Source organism: Gymnogyps californianus, chromosome 1 (genome assembly GCF_018139145.2).
Source record: "Gymnogyps californianus isolate 813 chromosome 1, ASM1813914v2, whole genome shotgun sequence".
NCBI classification, from domain to species: domain Eukaryota; kingdom Metazoa; phylum Chordata; class Aves; order Accipitriformes; family Cathartidae; genus Gymnogyps; species Gymnogyps californianus.
Window position 1 is genome coordinate 22,055,497 of NC_059471.1, and position 17,914 is coordinate 22,073,410.

At 40.2% G+C, this 17,914-nt stretch overlaps 1 protein-coding gene across 5 annotated transcripts in view; it reads left to right on the forward strand.

Annotated features, from left to right (window-relative positions):
• CDK8 (cyclin dependent kinase 8) overlaps positions 1–17,914 on the forward strand; it is an 86,029-nt gene that overhangs the window by 22,352 nt on the left and 45,763 nt on the right. For all 5 annotated transcript variants that reach the window (XM_050911062.1, XM_050911068.1, XM_050911073.1 and 2 more), the window contains exons 2-3: positions 4,886–4,961; positions 17,559–17,669. In XM_050911062.1, the coding sequence (XP_050767019.1) occupies positions 4,886–4,961; positions 17,559–17,669 (187 nt within the window). The remainder of the gene's footprint in view (positions 1–4,885; positions 4,962–17,558; positions 17,670–17,914) is intronic.

Here is a 17,914-nt window from a genome sequence, read left to right on the forward strand (position 1 = left end):
GAGTTACTCAGTGTTCATCTGTGTGAGTTGTTCAAAGCCAAGATGCTCTACAGCACAAATCCATTTTGGCTGGTAAAATCAAAATGCCATATTTAATGCATTCAGAGAATTTTGAGTTAGTACTGCTGAGGCTGAATCGCTCCAGCAATAGTGCGACAGTTGTTCTTACTCAGGATGAGTTACTTTGACTACTACTGATGTTAATGGAATTCTCAAGGGTAGAATTAAAAAACCCCTATGTCTTTTATTGGTAGGCTTATCTTTTAATTATCAGGATTTTCGTATTCTTTAGGGAATAAGAACCATAAACAATTAACAGATTCCTTAGAGTTTTCTGTAGAAGAGATGCTGCATTTACAGTTCCCTGTGGTAGTTGTAAGACTGTAGAGCCTATTTCCCTTAGATGTTTAACTGCAGTAAAGTTTTACATTTCCTTGTTTATAAAGACAAAACTATTCCTAAATTGTGACAAGTTAATTTTGAATTTGAGATCTTTTTTTAACTATAATGTAAATTTAGAATTATTACCACTGATTTTAAGGCTTTGGTACTTTATTCCGCTATTTTTATTACTTAATTGAATTTTAAACTGATCTAGTGATCTGAATAAAAGATATATTACAGTGTTGTGCCAATAAATTTCTACAAAATATATGTGAGATGAAATAACAGTAGAACTGATTTTTTTAAGCTGCCTTTTGTGTAGTAAGCCTCCTTTTTCTCCATGTGTAGGATATTTTCTCCCACTTGCTGAACATATTTATGCTTAAAGTATCCTTCTAAATGAAGGGTAGAAATACTAGGCGTTTTAATACTAAAGCCTTGCAATGTGCTCATGCTCAGCAGGCATCTGTTCCTAGTCCTTTTGATTTTTTTTTTTCCCCCCGATAGACGGAATGTTTCTTATGGTGCCGTTGTACTTCCAGATTCAGTAGAACTTTAAAAAAAAAAAATATTTGGAAGCAGCATTATAATAATAGCCTAATTCTCTTAAAGATGGCATTTTTGGTTTTAGTTTATTCAGGCTGTAAGAACAAAACTAGATAGTTATGCTCTTATGGTGATTTTGCAGGTATATTTATTTTGTTCTTGTCATTAAACTCCATGGGAAGTGTTGCAGCTACCCATTTTTTTCAAGTTTGTGCCTCTGATGTTAATGTTGTCCCTCTGAGGAAATGACATTTTTACACAGGGTTATGCAGTTTGCGTGTGACTACAATAAACACTGCTATTTCTGGCAGCCGTGTACAAAATGAGTTTTATTCTTACGGCTCTCACAACTGCATGTTACTAGTGGGGCGTATTACTGTGTTGAAGATGCCAGCCTACTTAAGTGCAGGAAAGTATGAATATATTGGTATGAAAACAAGTTTGCAGATTGACCAGCTTTTCTAAGCCTGCTGGTAGGCGGAGGAGCTGCTGAAGTTACTTAATGTCTCATTCCCAGGCAGCAGAGAAAGTGAACAGGTTTTCCCAACAGGATCTCTCCGTTAGAAGGAAGAAATTTAGTTGAATTATGCTTTGAGTCTTACTGTGCCCTTAAAATGCAAGCTGTTAAGTGGCCAATTTTGTTACTTACAGTTACTTACTTGGAAGATGTTTATAAACAGGTTTTTTCCCTTTTTTTTTCTTTCTTATTGTTTGCTTTTTTCTGTCTTGTCATTGAACATCTCTTTATCTTCAGAGAAGGAAATTGCCCATATCCAAAACCATGGGGAAGCCATTTGGGCTGTGTTATGATTCTAAACAGACTGTCGGCAAAATATTTTTGGAAGTTGTCTAAAATAAGCTTGGTCACTCTGGCCTTTCTTTTGGCTTCATAACACTTTTGTAAACTCTTATCGCTCCCTTTAAAAACTATTCCCCCAGGTCCCTTGGCTCCCAAGGAATTACACTAAGTTTTATAAAGAAAATCTCGCTTGGCTCAGAGATAGAAGTAGGATATTCCTACTTGTGTTAATGGAGAAGCTGGTACTAATGATGTAATGGGTAACCATGGCATGTTACCAGCCCCAGTGTAGAACAGATGTTAGAGAGGGTTAGGAATTGGTTTATTACTCTGTATCTGAACTCTGTGTGCACAATTCAGAGAATTTAAGTCTTGGATGTCTTTGGTTATTTTTTCAGGTTCTGGAGGAGAGTGTAGTGTGGTGATAAAAATGTGCTTTATCCCTAAATTGCAATTTCTTTTCCTTCTTTTTACCATGCTTATTTCCTCTAAACTGCTTGGGTAGGTTGAGGACAGGGCAGAGGCCACTCATTCTTGGTTCCTGCATGCAGCACCTGGGCAGAGCAAATGAGCAACTGGCTAATTCCCCACAGCCCTGGGTTGCTGTAAGGGCAGAGCAAGGTTGGACATGGGATCGCTGGATCTCAACTCTTTAACTGCCATTTAATGTGAGAAGATTAATTTTCAGAGACCTATTATTTCATCCATTGTTTTGAGGAAACCAAATGGTATGTTCTTAAACCACCCTGTCAAATTTCAGCAATAAAGTGATGATTGTAAGAGCGTTAACATACACAACTGAAAGTGTGTTCTTCCAGTTTTGTTCTAGGAAACAGCTGAAGTATTTTTTCTAAAAATTACCAGAGAAAGTCTGCCATCTGGATGGAAAATTTTAGTCCAGACTTGATTTGGCAAAAATTTGACCAATTAAAAATAGTTGTACAATCTTAAATGTAAGGCAGGCTTCATTGTAGACAGTGCTACCAGAAATGCTTGTAATAATACCAGTTGTATGGTAGTGCTCCTTGTTATACTGAGTTCTCCTTCAAATACCTTGAAATCTAAGCAGATAAGCAACAGGGCAATGAGAATAACCTTTAGTCTGACCCATTTTGCTCCATATTCGTATGACCCATTGCTCCAACTTGTAACAGTAGCAGTTGTGCGGTAGCACTTCTCATGAAATAGGGATCTCTCCAAACACCTCAAACTAAGTAGGTGAGCACATAGGGCAATGAGAATAACCTCTAGTCCAATCCATTTTGCTTCATATTTGTATCCAGTAACAGCCATGAGCCGTTGCTAGCTAAGGCAGGTAGAGGGTAAAATGATTTTTAGCTGAGAAAATTTCACTGTATCTTTTTCTATCAGCAGCATAGGAAATCTCTGTGCTAGAAAGCAGATTGGAGTTATGTTTGGTAGCTGCTCATGGAGTGGTCCATAACTCCCCTATCCACCATAAATCTGTGTCATTTGATCTGAAATCCATTTATACTTTTGATCACTATAATATTCTGTCATCGTGAGTTGCACAGTTTAATTATGTGCTTAATACCATAATGGTTTCTTGTTTTTGGGCTTCATGCAAGTTGTTTTCTTCTAAGGTGAGAAATAGGGAATTGTTCCCTACTCACACCTTGTTTTGGCCATGTACGAGTGTGTGCTCAGCATTGGCTCTTTCTCTTCCAGGCTGGAAAGTTTCAGGGTTTTATTATATGGAAGCTTTTTAATGCCTTCTGTCGTTGTCCTCCCTGCTCTTTTTTTTTTTTTCCTGTTTGTGTCAGATCCTGTATCTTTCTCCTCTTTTATCTTGCTGAATCCATGTAATTGCCCTCTTACTGAAATCTGCTCTCGCCCACTCGCTGTTTCGTTCTTCCTCCTCATTAACTGTGTTCAGATTTTGTCCATTAATTTCCCACTTTTTCTTTCTTCTCGATTTTGAAAGGTTATTGCTAACAGTGGGTTGTCTTTGAACCCCATGAAAAATCTCTTGGACAGGACCTGATAATTTGAGGGATTAAATAGGTAGTGATGAATGGGGGAAAGTGTGTGTTTCAGGTAGGAATACAGCAATTCAAAGCTTTGCAAATATTTAGTGAGAGCTGGAGGAAACAAGTGTGTATGTTATAAATGCTTAACTACAGTTTTGTTTTATTTGCCTTTAGGATGTTTGAGTTGCTTTTTTTTGTTTTTCAGGGTGGCTCTCACAGCTGTGAAAGCTGGATTCATTAAAAATTAATAAGGGTTCTTATGTAACCTCGAGATATGGGGCTATATGAGTGCTCCAAATACTGAAGGCAGTATTGTTGTTAAGTGCCATGCCCCCAGGAGTGCTGTGGATGCCAGCCCACAAGTGGGAAGGACAAGCACTCCATCTCTTAAAAGTTTGAGCTCTGTGAGGCTGAGGATGGGCAAGAGTTCAATGTCGTCTTTTGCTGCAGTGTATCTCTTCTTCATTTTGCTTTTGGTAGCTGGAGTTACTAATAGGCTTGCATTTTAAATGAATGACTGTAAGGTACATTCTGGTCAAAGTACAAGGGAGTGGTGGTGGTGGGTTTTTTTGTGTTATACATGTTTAAAGCTGAACAAACATTTCTCTGGATTCTTCAGATTGCATAGATACTTTGTGGTTTTTTTCTTAATCTTGGTAGTTTTGTTAGTTTGGTAGGAACAAAATTTTAGGCACTTGTGACCTACAGGAAAGAAAAGATAAGATGTTACTGTGATGTTGCTTCTGGGCTACTCAAGAATGCATTAAGGTATGAGGGAGACTTACTATGTCCCAGAGTAATACATTTATGGGAGATGTAGCCCTAGCTAGACTTATTTCTAGTATGCACTAAATATTTGCTGTGTTTTCTTCTTAATAAGAGAAGGAAGGAATGGAAGAAATGGTGATCATTGCATTTAAAAAAAAAAGTTTTTTAAAAATCCCTCAATTTATGTAGTGAGAGCAAATTTCTATTTTAGCTTTATCAAGGTGCTGTGGTTAGCTTACAGTTTAGCTAGGTAACCAGACATTAAACTAGTAAAGAATCAAAAGAAAATAAGATGCGGAATTTGTATTAATTAGAAACTCTCCTCTGAATGGTGGTGAAGAGCTCACTTTGAATTCATAGTGCAATTATTAAAAAAACTTCTTTTCTTCTTTCACAGGAAAGATGATAAAGATTACGCTTTAAAGCAAATAGAAGGTACTGGAATTTCTATGTCTGCATGCAGAGAAATAGCAGTAAGTAACATTAGTTCTTTCTACTAGCAAACAGACGTTAAAAGTATTGATTTGAGTGCATGCTGGGTTTTGTTTGCTGAATCATGTTATTCTACTATGGGTGCTATATTTTTATCATAGAGATATAAAATAAGTACAAATGTCATGGAAGATTTTGCACACCTGTTATATTTGCTGTCTAAAAATGACAGTGTTTTTAAGTTACAGTTTACTGCCTGCCTTGGGGCAGATTAACTTTAAATGCAGCAGTTTAAAAACATTATTAGAGTCAGTGGCTTAAATTACATATTTGATCTGACTTTTGCATTAGTACTTCAGTTATTTTCCTAAAGAGATTAGTTCTTATTGGCTCATAATGATTAAAACATGTTAGCTTCTTTTTAAGTGAAGACTTCAAACTAAAATGGCATTGTTGTTGCCTCGGAGGCTGTAGTACACCCATGAATATTATTCAAACATTTTCTTAAGTTATTCAGGTTTATATTTGTATATTCCGTGTTGTTAGAAACTGATGAATAATGTGGTCTAGTTACGGTTTTTTTGCAAAGAAATACTGGTAAAACTGGAATTCTGAAGTTTAACTGTTGTATGTTCTTATGTTGTACTGCTGTTTGGGTTTGTTTTTCTTGAACTGTTACAACTGAAATTGCTTACTAAAAGGAAATGCATGTAACTTAGGTGCGTGTGGGGGAAGCGAATAGTTTATTTTCAGTCCATATTCCTCAAGAGTGTAAAACTGTACCTACCCTAATTTCATTTTTATTGACTGAAGCGAGTACCAGGCTTTCCTACTTTGTCAACTTCCAGTTGGTTTTGTGATTTCAAACACGTTAGTCCTTGAACTGAGTGAGGTGAAAAAAATGAAGCACAAAGAATATTCTCGAGCAGAGACTCTTCCTGTCCATTGATGAAAGCTGAGCCTCCCTGCTGTTGTAGACATCCACTCTGAACTAAAGGAGCTGAAAACAAGGTCTTAAATTTTGCTTATTTCAACCATTTTGGCAGAAATTTTCCAAATGCTGTGACTCCTTCAGGCTGAATGCTTTTGGGAAGTGTCAGCTACAATTTCAGAGGGATTTGGGAAAACTTTTTGTTAGTCTTTTTGCAGTGATTTACCTAAAGAGTTTTGAAAAGGTGGTTCTGCTTGAATTTGGCAGGAGAAGCTTGGCTGGTGTTAGGGAGGTGTCTCTGCTCTCTCCTAACTCAATTTCTGTCTATTAAAAGAGAATCACTAACTTGGCTGACAGATGGGAAGGATTTGACCTCATTGCATGGCTTAAGGAGTGTTGTGTAGTCATTCCTCTTGGGCAGCAGGGTCACCAGTAGTGATGGAAGAGGAGCAAGAAGGAGGGAGGCTTTCTCCTTGCTCTGAGCTGCTGCAGCATGCGCCCTTTGAAGAGAACAGCAGTACAATGCAGGACCCACGTGGGACAGCGTTAGTGGAGGAAGGAGGGGAACCTTCCCAAAGATGACACCAAAGATGCCAAGAAAGCAAGCGTCAAGAGCAAAGAGGGGAGTGGAGCCCAAGAGCAGGTGTAGGGGTAGAAAGAGTAACCTGAAGCAGCATTTCCTGAGCTGTTGTTGACTTTGCTTCCAGGCTTGCAAATGCTGATACTGTGGTTGAATTTTCCTGCAGCTGAATTAATAATTCACCATGGACTTCCAGGGTTTGAATCTCTTTTCCTTACCGTTCTTTTGATGTTGCTGTTTGGAGTTAACAGGAGAATTTTTTCACCAAAAAGTGTTGTTCATTTCAGTTCTGTTAAATAGAATTTTTTTCCCCCTTTCTATCAATTAATATTGTAAAAGGAAAAAAAGGAACCTCATACGGAGATGGATCAGATTGAGGATAATAGCCATACTGTTTATATTGATTATGTGAGTACGTGTAACATATGTATGAAAATGCTACTGAGTTAATCAGCAGTGTTGTACCCTAAAATGTCATCTGTACATCTAATTAATAAAATTATTTGTTGTCATACTTAAAAAGTCAAAGCTGAATGCCAGACTTTGTTACAATGTGTTCTGGACTACCCCAATTAATGCATTTTACGAGCATGGTGGTGTTAAGAGGAACTAGGATGACTTGGTTTGCATGTGAGGTATATCCGTTTAAGTTTCTCTGGAGAGCTGAAGCTTGTATATTTTACTCTGACTATCTGGGAACAGTGCAGCTTGATATAAATCCCAGTGAAACTCTCCCTTGTTTTTACAACTCTGCAATGGCTTTTGCCTTGTTTATGATGACTAACTTCAGTTTTGGACTACTGAGTAACTTACATGTTTAAAAATGCCAATAGCCTACTCTTCTAAGATGTCCATTTGATACAGATACCTAAGCTGAAGAACAGTGTCAGATCTTCAGAAAAATAAAATAATTATTGAAATACATCAGTTGCAGAGAAAGACTTGAATTAGGTCAGAGACCTGAGTTGAAATGGCTGACTCAGTTATGGCATGAGCTCAACCTGTATATGTATATGAAAGACTTCCTATGTTTCAGTACTTCCTGCAGCATGAGAGCTTAGACCTAATGTTCAAGAACCTAGCTAGTCTCTTACTCTGTTGAAATAAGAGGGTTTTTTTCAATAGTTTTATGTAAACCATTTGTTTAACTGGTAGAATTAACAATTATTGTGCTAATGATGCTAATTGACTCAGTATCTTTAATATCAAGATAGTTGTAGTGTTATATTCTTCCTTCTCTTTCCCCCTTCATCCACCATGGTAAGCATTTGTGAATCCTGCCTCTTCCAGAACCTTACCTGAACGTTTGGCTGCTCATCTCTTGTTCTCTGCAGGCGTGTGTACTGCCTGGGTTTTCCAGGTATCTTTTTTGTGATCTGCACTTTCACTTCTGAGGATTTAAGCAGGCACTAAAAACTGCACGCTCATCATACCAAGAGATGGATTTGTATTAGATGGGAGAGCAGAGGGATAGAGTGGTGAGAAGATTTGTATAAAAATATACAAAACATACAAGCCCAAACACTCGATTCCTTGTCTTCTGATTTAATCACAAAGAAGAAAGTCATTAAAGCCTATCCACCTGGAATAGTGCAGCAAATGCTATTTCACAGTTCACAAAGCAGGAGAATTCTTCAAGGCTGTAGGAAGGTGGAGTAGTTAACCAGGCTTCAAACAGAGCTTCAGGATTTTGGGTTGGGCAGTTTCCTATACCGGAGTCTTAGGTTTTAAAGTAATCAAGTGACTTTCTGACATTTTTCTTGTTTACCATTTTTCATTCAGTTTTAGCAGGTTTGCAAGTACTTCACTTGCCTATGCTTCCTTTGGCTAGTAAGAAGTTGCTTGTGTGGGGTTTTTTTGGTTTGTTTTGTTTTTCTTACTTTTTGCAGGACTTCCATGTAGCTTTGGTTTTTTTGGTGCCTGGTTTGGTTGACAGAAATATCCATGAAAAGCTTGCTTGTTTGTAAAAACACCATATAGTATTTTTGTATGTTGCATTAGTTTTTGACTTAGCTCTGAAGAGGAAGTGCTAGATATGGTGGCAGACACTCTCAGTGATGGAAATGCTGAATGGGACAAAGCAGAGCTGGGGTGGACGATGCTGTACTCTGGCTGTCTCCTGTCTGTGTGGCGTCCTTCAAGCACCATAGCCAGCTTGTACAAGTTAGCACAGCCTTGAGTCTGCTGGCGCTGGGACAGAAAACTACAGAACAATAAGTAGCTGGTTTCTCTGATCATTTCCACTCTTTAGGTCTGCCTTGGAGGCGTTTGGACATTCCTAGGATTTTGTCATTTCCTATTATAACAAATGCAGGCTGTCGTCACAAAAGGTGATGTCCTCTGTGTTGGATCTAGTGATAGTGTGGCTGTAGGATGAGGAAGTTCATCTTCACTGAAGGGAAAATGAACAGTTTTGTTCATTTTCTGTTGTGTGAGCAAGCTGAGTTGAACCATCCTTTGGTCGCACCATTGCTTAATGTAACTCATGGGAGGTGGTAGGAACCTGCAGAAGTGGTTTGGGTATAATGCAGACTTGTACCCTAATGTTCACATGTCTGAATGTTAACAAAAGAAAGGGGTGTATTGATTTTTGTCTCCCAGGCAGTAGGCTCAGGGCCCAGTACAGCTCTCCTTCTGTAGGAACTTGGCTGGGTTTGCAGGGAGCAGGCACATGGTACCTGGGCAGTGTGAGAATAAGCAGAGACACAGCTGGTTGATGACTGCTGCTCTTACCTGAAAGGGAAAGCCTCTGCAGCAGTCCTGCTCACCTCTGCAACTGGTCCGTCACCCTGGCTTTCAGCTTCTGGGCTGGAAGGTGGCAGAGATGTAGAGGCAGAGCTAGAGCAGCAGGCCTGTGCCCCTGGGCAGGTGAGAAGGGAGCTACTGTTGACTAGTGGTCTTGGCCGAGTTGACCTTGGCAGAGGCGGCTGCTGTAGAAGTGAAGTGGTCCTCCTCACACTGGGGCTTCCATGTCCTGGGTGACAAGAACATGTAATGACATGATTATCAGGCCTCTTTCCCCTCTGCCAGTGGAGGGGATGGAAGAAGGGTGTAAGGGCTCTTTCGGAGCCAGTCTGAGGGTGACCAGGGACTCTGAGGCAGCATGCAGCAGCTGGAGGGACCCCATTAGCAGAAGCTGAAACTGGGTGACTCCAGGATTCACCCTCTTCAATATCTTCCCCTGGTAAGGAACAAATGAATGTCCCAGTGAGCTTGCTGGAAGAGATCCCGTACCGGCTATGTGATAAGGAACGATATTTGGGTCTAGGTTCCTCAGGTTATGGGGGCTGTCATGTCCCTTCCACGCTAACAGTGAAAGCAGTTTCCCACAAGACCAAACGGAAATCGTTTAGATGAGTACAATCCTCGTATCAGAAGACAGGTAATGGTTTCTTAGCGATCTTTCCATGTGGTGAAAGGCGACAAGGTATTGAGGAAGACAAATGTTTGATTTGACCCTCTTTGGCAAGTCTAATGACTCTCAAATGCTTTAATTTAATAGTAGTATGGTAAGGAAAATTTAAGTTGTGACTAATAAAGAGTACTTTATTGAGCTATGTTACAGGGCTACGAATGGTATTCTTGAGAGATTTTTTTATAAAGGGAGGGTAGTATTATTTTTAGTTCTGTGAAAATGGGACAAAGATACTGATTAAGTGTTAGAAATTGGAATCCTTAGGAATCATAATGTTTTCTGTGAACAGCAGAATTTGACCAAGCTTGACATCCAGTGTCTGTCTCATCTGGATTCTTCATCCACCTCCTTACTTTCAGAGAACCTTTAATAACATCTCTTCTGATACTTTGAATGTGTTTGGACGTAAGAGGTGCTAATAAATATTGCCTTGTATGTGTGATCACATAAGACTCATGTATTTTGGAAACCACAGAAGTTAAAAACAGAACTGTGCATTTTTTCTCTTGACATTTTGTGTTGTCAGGCTTCTTTTTTGCAACATTTAGGACTTTAAAAATAAAACCAAAAGAATAAAATAAAGCAACAATTTCACACGGCTGTATGTCTGAAGAACTGGAGCTTCAAAAATATATTATCAGCTTCATAATAAATTCTTAGAGTGAGCAGTATTATAACTTTTTCGGTTACATTGCTTTTGTAAGCTTTCATTTGAGCGCTTTTGAAAGGAAAACAGCATGTACTTTTAGGAGGTATTTTGTTCTTTTTTTAGTACCGTGGAATATCTGACTTCTGAGACTATAAAACTGTAAAGTCGTATTTACATTGAAACAAACAGCTCTTGAATCTACATGGATAGCAGCTAAGCCAACTTGGGATTTAAGAACTTGTGTAATAAAATTTGGGGTTTAGTTTAAATAACAAGTTTAAAGTACTTGAGTAGAGCTCCAGTGTTTGATAGGAAACTGAGAATAGTGATTTGAATTTTTTTTTAATTTATTTTATAAATATAGAGTTGCATGACACCTCTAGAGTCGTCATATTCTTCTCCTGCTCTTGCAGACAAGCAAAGCGCACCTTCAAATATTTAGCAAAATACAAGTTAAACTTGTAAGGAAAAGAAACATCTCTGAAGGCAGTTCCTGAGTCTCATTCTAGTAATGACTCTATAAACATTATTCAGCCTTTAAGCCAAAATTAATGATGACTAGTTCATACCCATTTGTGCTTATGATAATATTGTCAGTTAGAAGAGTCTTCTCTCTCACTTTAATTTTAAAGAGAGAGACTGTTTCTTTCTCTGCCTTTGTTTTGGCAGGCTATAAGGATTTTGGCTTGGCTTGCTGGTTTCCCGTTGTGCAGTAGGCTCTCCCTTCCCCTGAGTGTAGGCTTGGGCTTTCCTTGCCCTGTTGCAGTTGAAATTAATCTTCCCTGAATTGGCCAGAATTGCGCATAGCGTTTCAAGTAATGTCTCACTACTGCTTATACTCACTGTTGTAGCAGTAGTTCCACTGTTATTTTTTCTGTTACAGGATGACTAAATCTTTGTCAGTTGTCTTCTGGTCTGAAAACCGCCTTTCTGCATCAGCTGCAATCTGCTTTCTGTTCCAAGACCCCATTTGCCCATTTTCCATCTTAAGGCCATGGTGTGACTATTAATTTATGATTTGTTTGTTGCTGGATCACTTGGTGAAACTGATGTGAGCCTTTTTGAAGCATGAGATGATGATTAGATTTTGAATTTAAGCCATCGAACTAGGAAGATGACACAATAGTGATTTTTGCTTAAGTTAATGTTTTGCTTGATACTGCCAACAGCTTTGTGCCTAGCCAGCTTTCTAACTGTCCTAAGCTTTGGGAGAAATGTGTTGCGTAGCACTCATAGGAAGGCAGTGAGAGCAAGGAGTTGCCTTTTCTGAAATAGTTAATGTCCTGAGACAGGACATCAGAGAAACTCCTCCTGGGCCAGGTCACCTGGCCAGTTGCTCTAGCAAATGAGTCTGTGCTCCATTATAGAAGTAAGCATGGTAGTATTGCAACACTAAGCAGGTTATATTCCCTGTGGACCAAATATAGTAGCAGGTATCAAGAGTGGGGGTGAAGTGACATTTGCATAAAGGTAGAAATCCTCACACAAAGAGTGCAGTGTCTTGGCTCATGAGAAGTGTCTGTAGTGGTGGACAGCTGTATGGGAAATGTGGGAATATCACTGGAGGAAGGAGATCATGTTCATAAAGACTTGGGCTGAGTTCAGCTCGTATTTGATGTGAAAGGTAATTATTGTTAGTGTCCCTGTGCAAGAAAAGATTTGCCTTAGTTGTGCGACAGCTTGCCAGGCTGCCTTAATGCTACTGTTGATTATTTCATAACGTCCTGTCTTACCTCACTTTGTCCTTGTTCGTGAAGCAATTTAACAATTTTATGCATTGTTAGGACACTTTCATTTACTGTCCCTCAGCTGCCCCATGGCTGTGGAATAAGCATTTCTGCATTTGAAGAGGGAGATGGAGGAACCTTAGCGTGAGCCCAGGACTTGCACATAGGGATGCTGTTTCCCTTCCTGTGTCTTGAACAATATGAAAGTAAGGGCAAGACCAGCTGGGGACAACATGAGGTTATAACACTCAGGTCAAACCAGGTATCAGCATCTTCATCATTTGCTGATTTCTGTGTCTTTGAAGGTCAGTTGAGTCTTCCTTCTTTATAAGGGGCACCCAGACCAACTAATTTAAGGGAAACCTTTCTGGTTGTAGAAGGGGATTTGAATCATCATGTGATATGCAAATGAAAAGGAAGGTAATGTACTGAGAGCCAAATGCATAGTTTTTGTCTACTTTCTGTTTGTGTTCTATAGAACTGAACTAGGATAGACAGAAGCAATTAGATATCAGAGCCACTAGGCCAAAAAATGGCCTTTATCATTAGCAGGCATCATACTGATAAGCAAACTGTTTCTTGTAGTCTACTTTGTCTTCAGTGAACTCTGTCAGCTGCTGGACACGAGTCAAGTCATCTGGTAGGAAAGGCATGTGGCATATAGGCTAGAGAGTCCTGGTTCACGGAGAGTGAGGTTGCTGGAAATGCTGTTTACAGCCCATGTGATGTGTTATCATCTGCATGAGCTCTTTCTGCCCTTGAGACAACGTTTGCATTTGTCGTTCTGCATTATCACTGCCCTGGAGTGTTTCAGCCTTTCCAGGACAGTGATTCAGGGATCTTCTGTCACCACTGCAGCAATCATTTCCTTATTCTGATGGTTTTGCTGATGTATATTAGCCATCCTATTCACTGGGGTGCTTGTAGCTGTCTAGCTTTGACCAAACCCATCAGGCTTTTTTAAGCAGACTGAAAGAATATGTAGCTAACTGCTATTCAGCATAAAAGGCAAAGGCAAGAATGATAAACTGAGCACAGAGTTGCACAAACAATAACAGCTGCTATCAGTGACAGTAACAAAGGCCAGAACTCTTAAAACACTGGTGATGTGCCACAAGGAACCTCTCAGCTATGTCCTTGAGGAGAGTCAACCAGGACTTTGTAACTGATGAGAAGGAAAGCAGATTGCTATGGATCTTATAGGAGGATAGAGGTTTTATTGGGTAATTGAGAGGACTGCTGAGACTCTAAAACTTCTGTGGGATGCTTAGAGGAAGGATAAAAGGCAGGAAAGGGAGTGATCAAGGTGGACTGGGGAGGAAGAAGCATGGCAAATGGAGAGGAAATAAGGGGGCAGGTTTCATGTAAGCAGGCTACTGGGCAGTGTGCTTGTCTGGCCAAGCTCTCTATGTGGTGACCATAGTCTGTCCTGTTTGTTCCAAACTATTCTCTGTGTGAGTGTGCTCTCTGTTCTGTGTGTGCATCTGTGACCTGCTAGCAAACTTCAGGCTGGACTGGGTGGTGAGAACAGCATGAGGTCTGCAGGGGCCAGATGCTGGGAATACCACAGGTCTGCAGAAGCTGGATACGGGAGAGACGTAGGTCAGGAGATGAACACTCACACAGTTCTCCCTGGTAGCTTGTGTGTGTGACCTCCTAGTGAACTTCAAGCATGCCGAACCAGCAAGCAGGAGGAGATGGAAATCTGGAGAGACCCGACGTCAGAGCTGGAACGTGGATGAAAGGGCACAGTGTCTGGGTTTGGATTCTGAACAGACATAAGGTCTGCACCGGAGTCAGAGGGATCTGTGAATACATGTCCATGTATGTGAACTTTAAGCCTGATTAGCCAGAGTGGAGAAATGGGATCCAGGCCAGTTGTGGTGGTCAAGCTTTACATAGGTACTGTTGGTGCTTATGTGGGTGCCTGCAAAGAAGATGCTGTTCTTCTGCCTCTGTTGATACCTGTGTGGCTGGTCATGTCTGTATTGTGTGTGCTTGTAGGAAATGCATGCTCAGTTATTTGTACCTTGCTACTGGCTGGTTTTGAAAACAGGGAAGAGCAGCAGCCTGTCATCTAGCAGACCAAGAGGAATGCTGTGAATCTCAAAGTCCACAGGATTGACTACCCCTAGCACAAACAAAGGAGAATTACGTCTATGTTGCCTCACTATACAGACAGGGAATCCTTCTGCTGCATTACTCAAAGTTTCTCATCTTTGTCATGTTCTGGACCAGCTTTGGTGATGGGTTCTGTTGCGATTTGACCCTAGCCAGCAACTAAGCACCATGTAGCCACTTCCCCCTCCCCCCTCCCAGTGGGATGGGGAGGAGGATTGGGAAAAAAAAGTAAAACTTGTGGGTTGAGATAAGAGCAGTTTAACTCAAGTAAAATAAAATATAATACTACTACTAACAAAATATAATAATAATTGTAATGAAAAGGAATATAACAAAAAAAAGAGAAATAAAACCCAAGAAAAGTGATGCACAATGTAATTGCTCACCACCTGCTGACCGATGCCAGAGCAGTGATCTGCCCCTCCTGGCTAGCTCCCCCCCCCCCCGTTTATATGCTGGGCATGATGTTCTGTGGTATGGAATACCCCTTTGGCTAGTTCAGGTCAGCTGTCCTGGCTGTGCTCCCTCCCAGCTTCTTGCACACCTGCTTGCTGGCAGAGCATGGGAAACTGAAAAATCCTTAACTTAGGATAAGCACTACTTAACAACAACTAAAACATCAGAGTGTTATCAACAGTATTCTCACACTAAATCCAAAACACAGCACTGTACCAGCTACTAAGAAGAAAATTAACTCTATCCCAGCCGAAACCAGGACAGGTTCTCTGTGTGTCCTCTGAGGTGAATCACATTTGATGTGAAGAGGTTGGGTTTTTAAAGTGGGTGATAGCTGCTACCTGGGGAATAAGGAGTAGGACAGACTTAAAATGGGACGGGAAGGGGTGAAGGGGAAAATTACATTATTTTCTAGAGCTCTGACTAGTATCTGCCTCTTTCATTGAGGAATAGTCTGTTGTGTCTGGTACAGGTGTGTCATCAGGCCACAGGAAATCTGGTAAAATTATGGTATGGACGCATAGTTGCTGAACTGTCATGCAATCTTCTAGGTACAGTTAGTTCATCAAAATTCAGCATAAATTTAAGCTGTAAATTTATACTGATTCAACAAAAAGTCGTTCACTATAAGGACTGGTACAATGTATCCTTAAACCCTATAACCTCACTCGCTATTAAGAGGCTGATGCCCACTGATAGTCTTTGCTGTACTGGGTCTGGCTGGGATGCAGTTAATCTCCATAGCAGCCTGTATGGTGCAGTGTTTTGGATTTGTGACTAAAGCAGTGTTGATAACCTGCCAGTGTTTTGGCTATGGATGAGTGATGGTTGCACAGCATCCAGGCTTCTCTTTTTCCCACTCTGCCCTTCCTCCCTTTGGGGAGGTAGCCTTTGCTCAGAGACTGGCTAAGCATCGGTCTGCTTGTGGGAAGTGGTGAGTGATTGCCTTTGCGTTGCTTCTGTAGTGGTTGGTTTTTTTTTTTTAATTCCTCTTTCCTTCACTTATTAAACTGTCTTATCCTCACCCACAAATTTTCTTGCTTTTTTTGCTCTTCCTCTCCCATCTGACTGAGGGGGGTGAGCAAGTGGCTGTGTGGGGCTTAGCTGCTGGCTGGTGTCAACCTACCACAGGTGGTCCCCACCTGTAATTGATAAAAAATTGCAAATAAGTGTTTCTTGGTTTTCCCCATGCTGATCTTAAGCTTTGTAGGAACTGTAGGCATTTATGGAACTCCACACTTCTTGCAGATCCTGCCTTAAAATTCCTTTATGTAATGCTTTTACAAATCTTAAGAGGTTTAACATGCTGGAACTACTACCTTCTGCATTGATTTGTAATGTTGCATTGTCTCCTCAAATCTCTGTCTCGCTGTTTGATCTCGTACTTGAGATAAAAGCTCTGTGGGGTATAGGTCCTCTTGCTCAAGAAATGCCACACTGAAGACTCTGGTCAGTGAGTAGGGATGGGAGTCTCTCAAATGAAATAGGAAGGAAACAAACATATGCAGATGTCCACTCCCATTTAACTAGCTCAGTAGCAGCTAAAATGTTACCGCATGTGATAAAGTTATCAGTAGAAAGGAATTAATTTTCTTGTTTCCTCTATTACGTAGCAGGAAAATTATATTTTATTGAAAATAGATTCAATCTCAGAAAAAATGTTAATTTTCTATTCTATATTCAAATAGTAGTTCAAATTGCCCTTGGCTTTTAAAAAAAAAAAAACCTAGACATTCCTTTTATTAAAAATGTCATAATTTCTAGCAGACTGAGCTGGCAAGAATTCGTCTAGTCTTGGGTAGCCATGCTTGACAATAGTTTGCTTAGATAAAGTTTTTGTTTCTTTCTTAGCAATTGTATGAGTACAGTATAATTGTAATATGACCAGTAGAGCTCAAATAGACTGATGCTGTCTACATTCATTTTTTGTGCTATATTTCGGCTATGTTTTCCTTCTGGTGGTGATTAAAGCTATAGTTTCAAAAGCTGCTGAGCTGCTTTAATGGCTTACTGCTGCTGAAAGAAGTTCTTGCTCCTAGCTGTGTCCCTTCGCTAGTGCTGGGTCTGCTGTTAGTGCCGTGAGTCATTTCAGCTCAGGAACTCGGCAGAAAATTATCACCTTTGTGTGTCTGGGTTAGTTTTCTCTTGAACTGGGAGCTCTTTCGTGGATGGCTTCTGTGAGTGCTGTAACTGGTGTAAGGTATGTTGTGGGAGGGAGTTGGACCTTCTTGTGTAGGTGGTGGTGACCTTGTAGATCACCTGACTCCGTCTTACAAACCACATCTTCGTTTAGCTGGCTGCATTGACAGGCTCTAAATGAGTCATCCCATTCAGCCTTAAATGACTGCAACCAAAATGCAGGGTTTTCAGATAATTGGGAGTCAGGAGAAAATTGGATACCCCAAATGGCTCTGTCAAAGATTAAAGCCTACGGGAAAGGGCAGATGCCACAGCTGGCTGTTTGCGGAGTTTTCTTGATCCTGGATAATAGTGAGGTTTACATAGACTTCAACTTTTAGGAAATGAATAGGAAGTGAATGCCCTAAGGGGTTATGACCTGCTTTCAGCTTTGGTTTCAAACTAATGACTGGTTCTTTCATTAAAAAAATATGTGCTGTTTTCTGTGACTTGCAAATTTCAACTTTTATTGTTTGTATTTTAGAGTATGTAGCAAAGATTGTTAAAGTATTCATCTTTCCAGCCCTTTCACAGCTCTGGATGTGTGGATATAACTGTTGTGGACTTTCTTTATTTTGCAGTTGCTGCGGGAGCTCAAACACCCAAATGTCATTTCTCTGCAAAAGGTGTTTCTTTCTCATGCTGACAGGAAAGTGTGGCTTCTGTTTGACTACGCTGAGCATGACCTCTGGGTAAGGTGAATTGTTGGTAGGTACCAGGCTTAGCGTTTTAGTTGCAGAAAAGGGACAAGGTCAGGGAAGACGTATCGGCTTAAAAACAGTATAGCCTCTTACTCTATGTTTGTTGGAAACATTTTCAGTACTAAAGGAAAAGAATGGAAAATGTTGGGTAAGCATACTACACAGTTAATCTGTGACCTCTTAAGAAGATAAAAATCTGCATTCAGCTCTCAGTAGCTAGAAATGTTAAATAAATG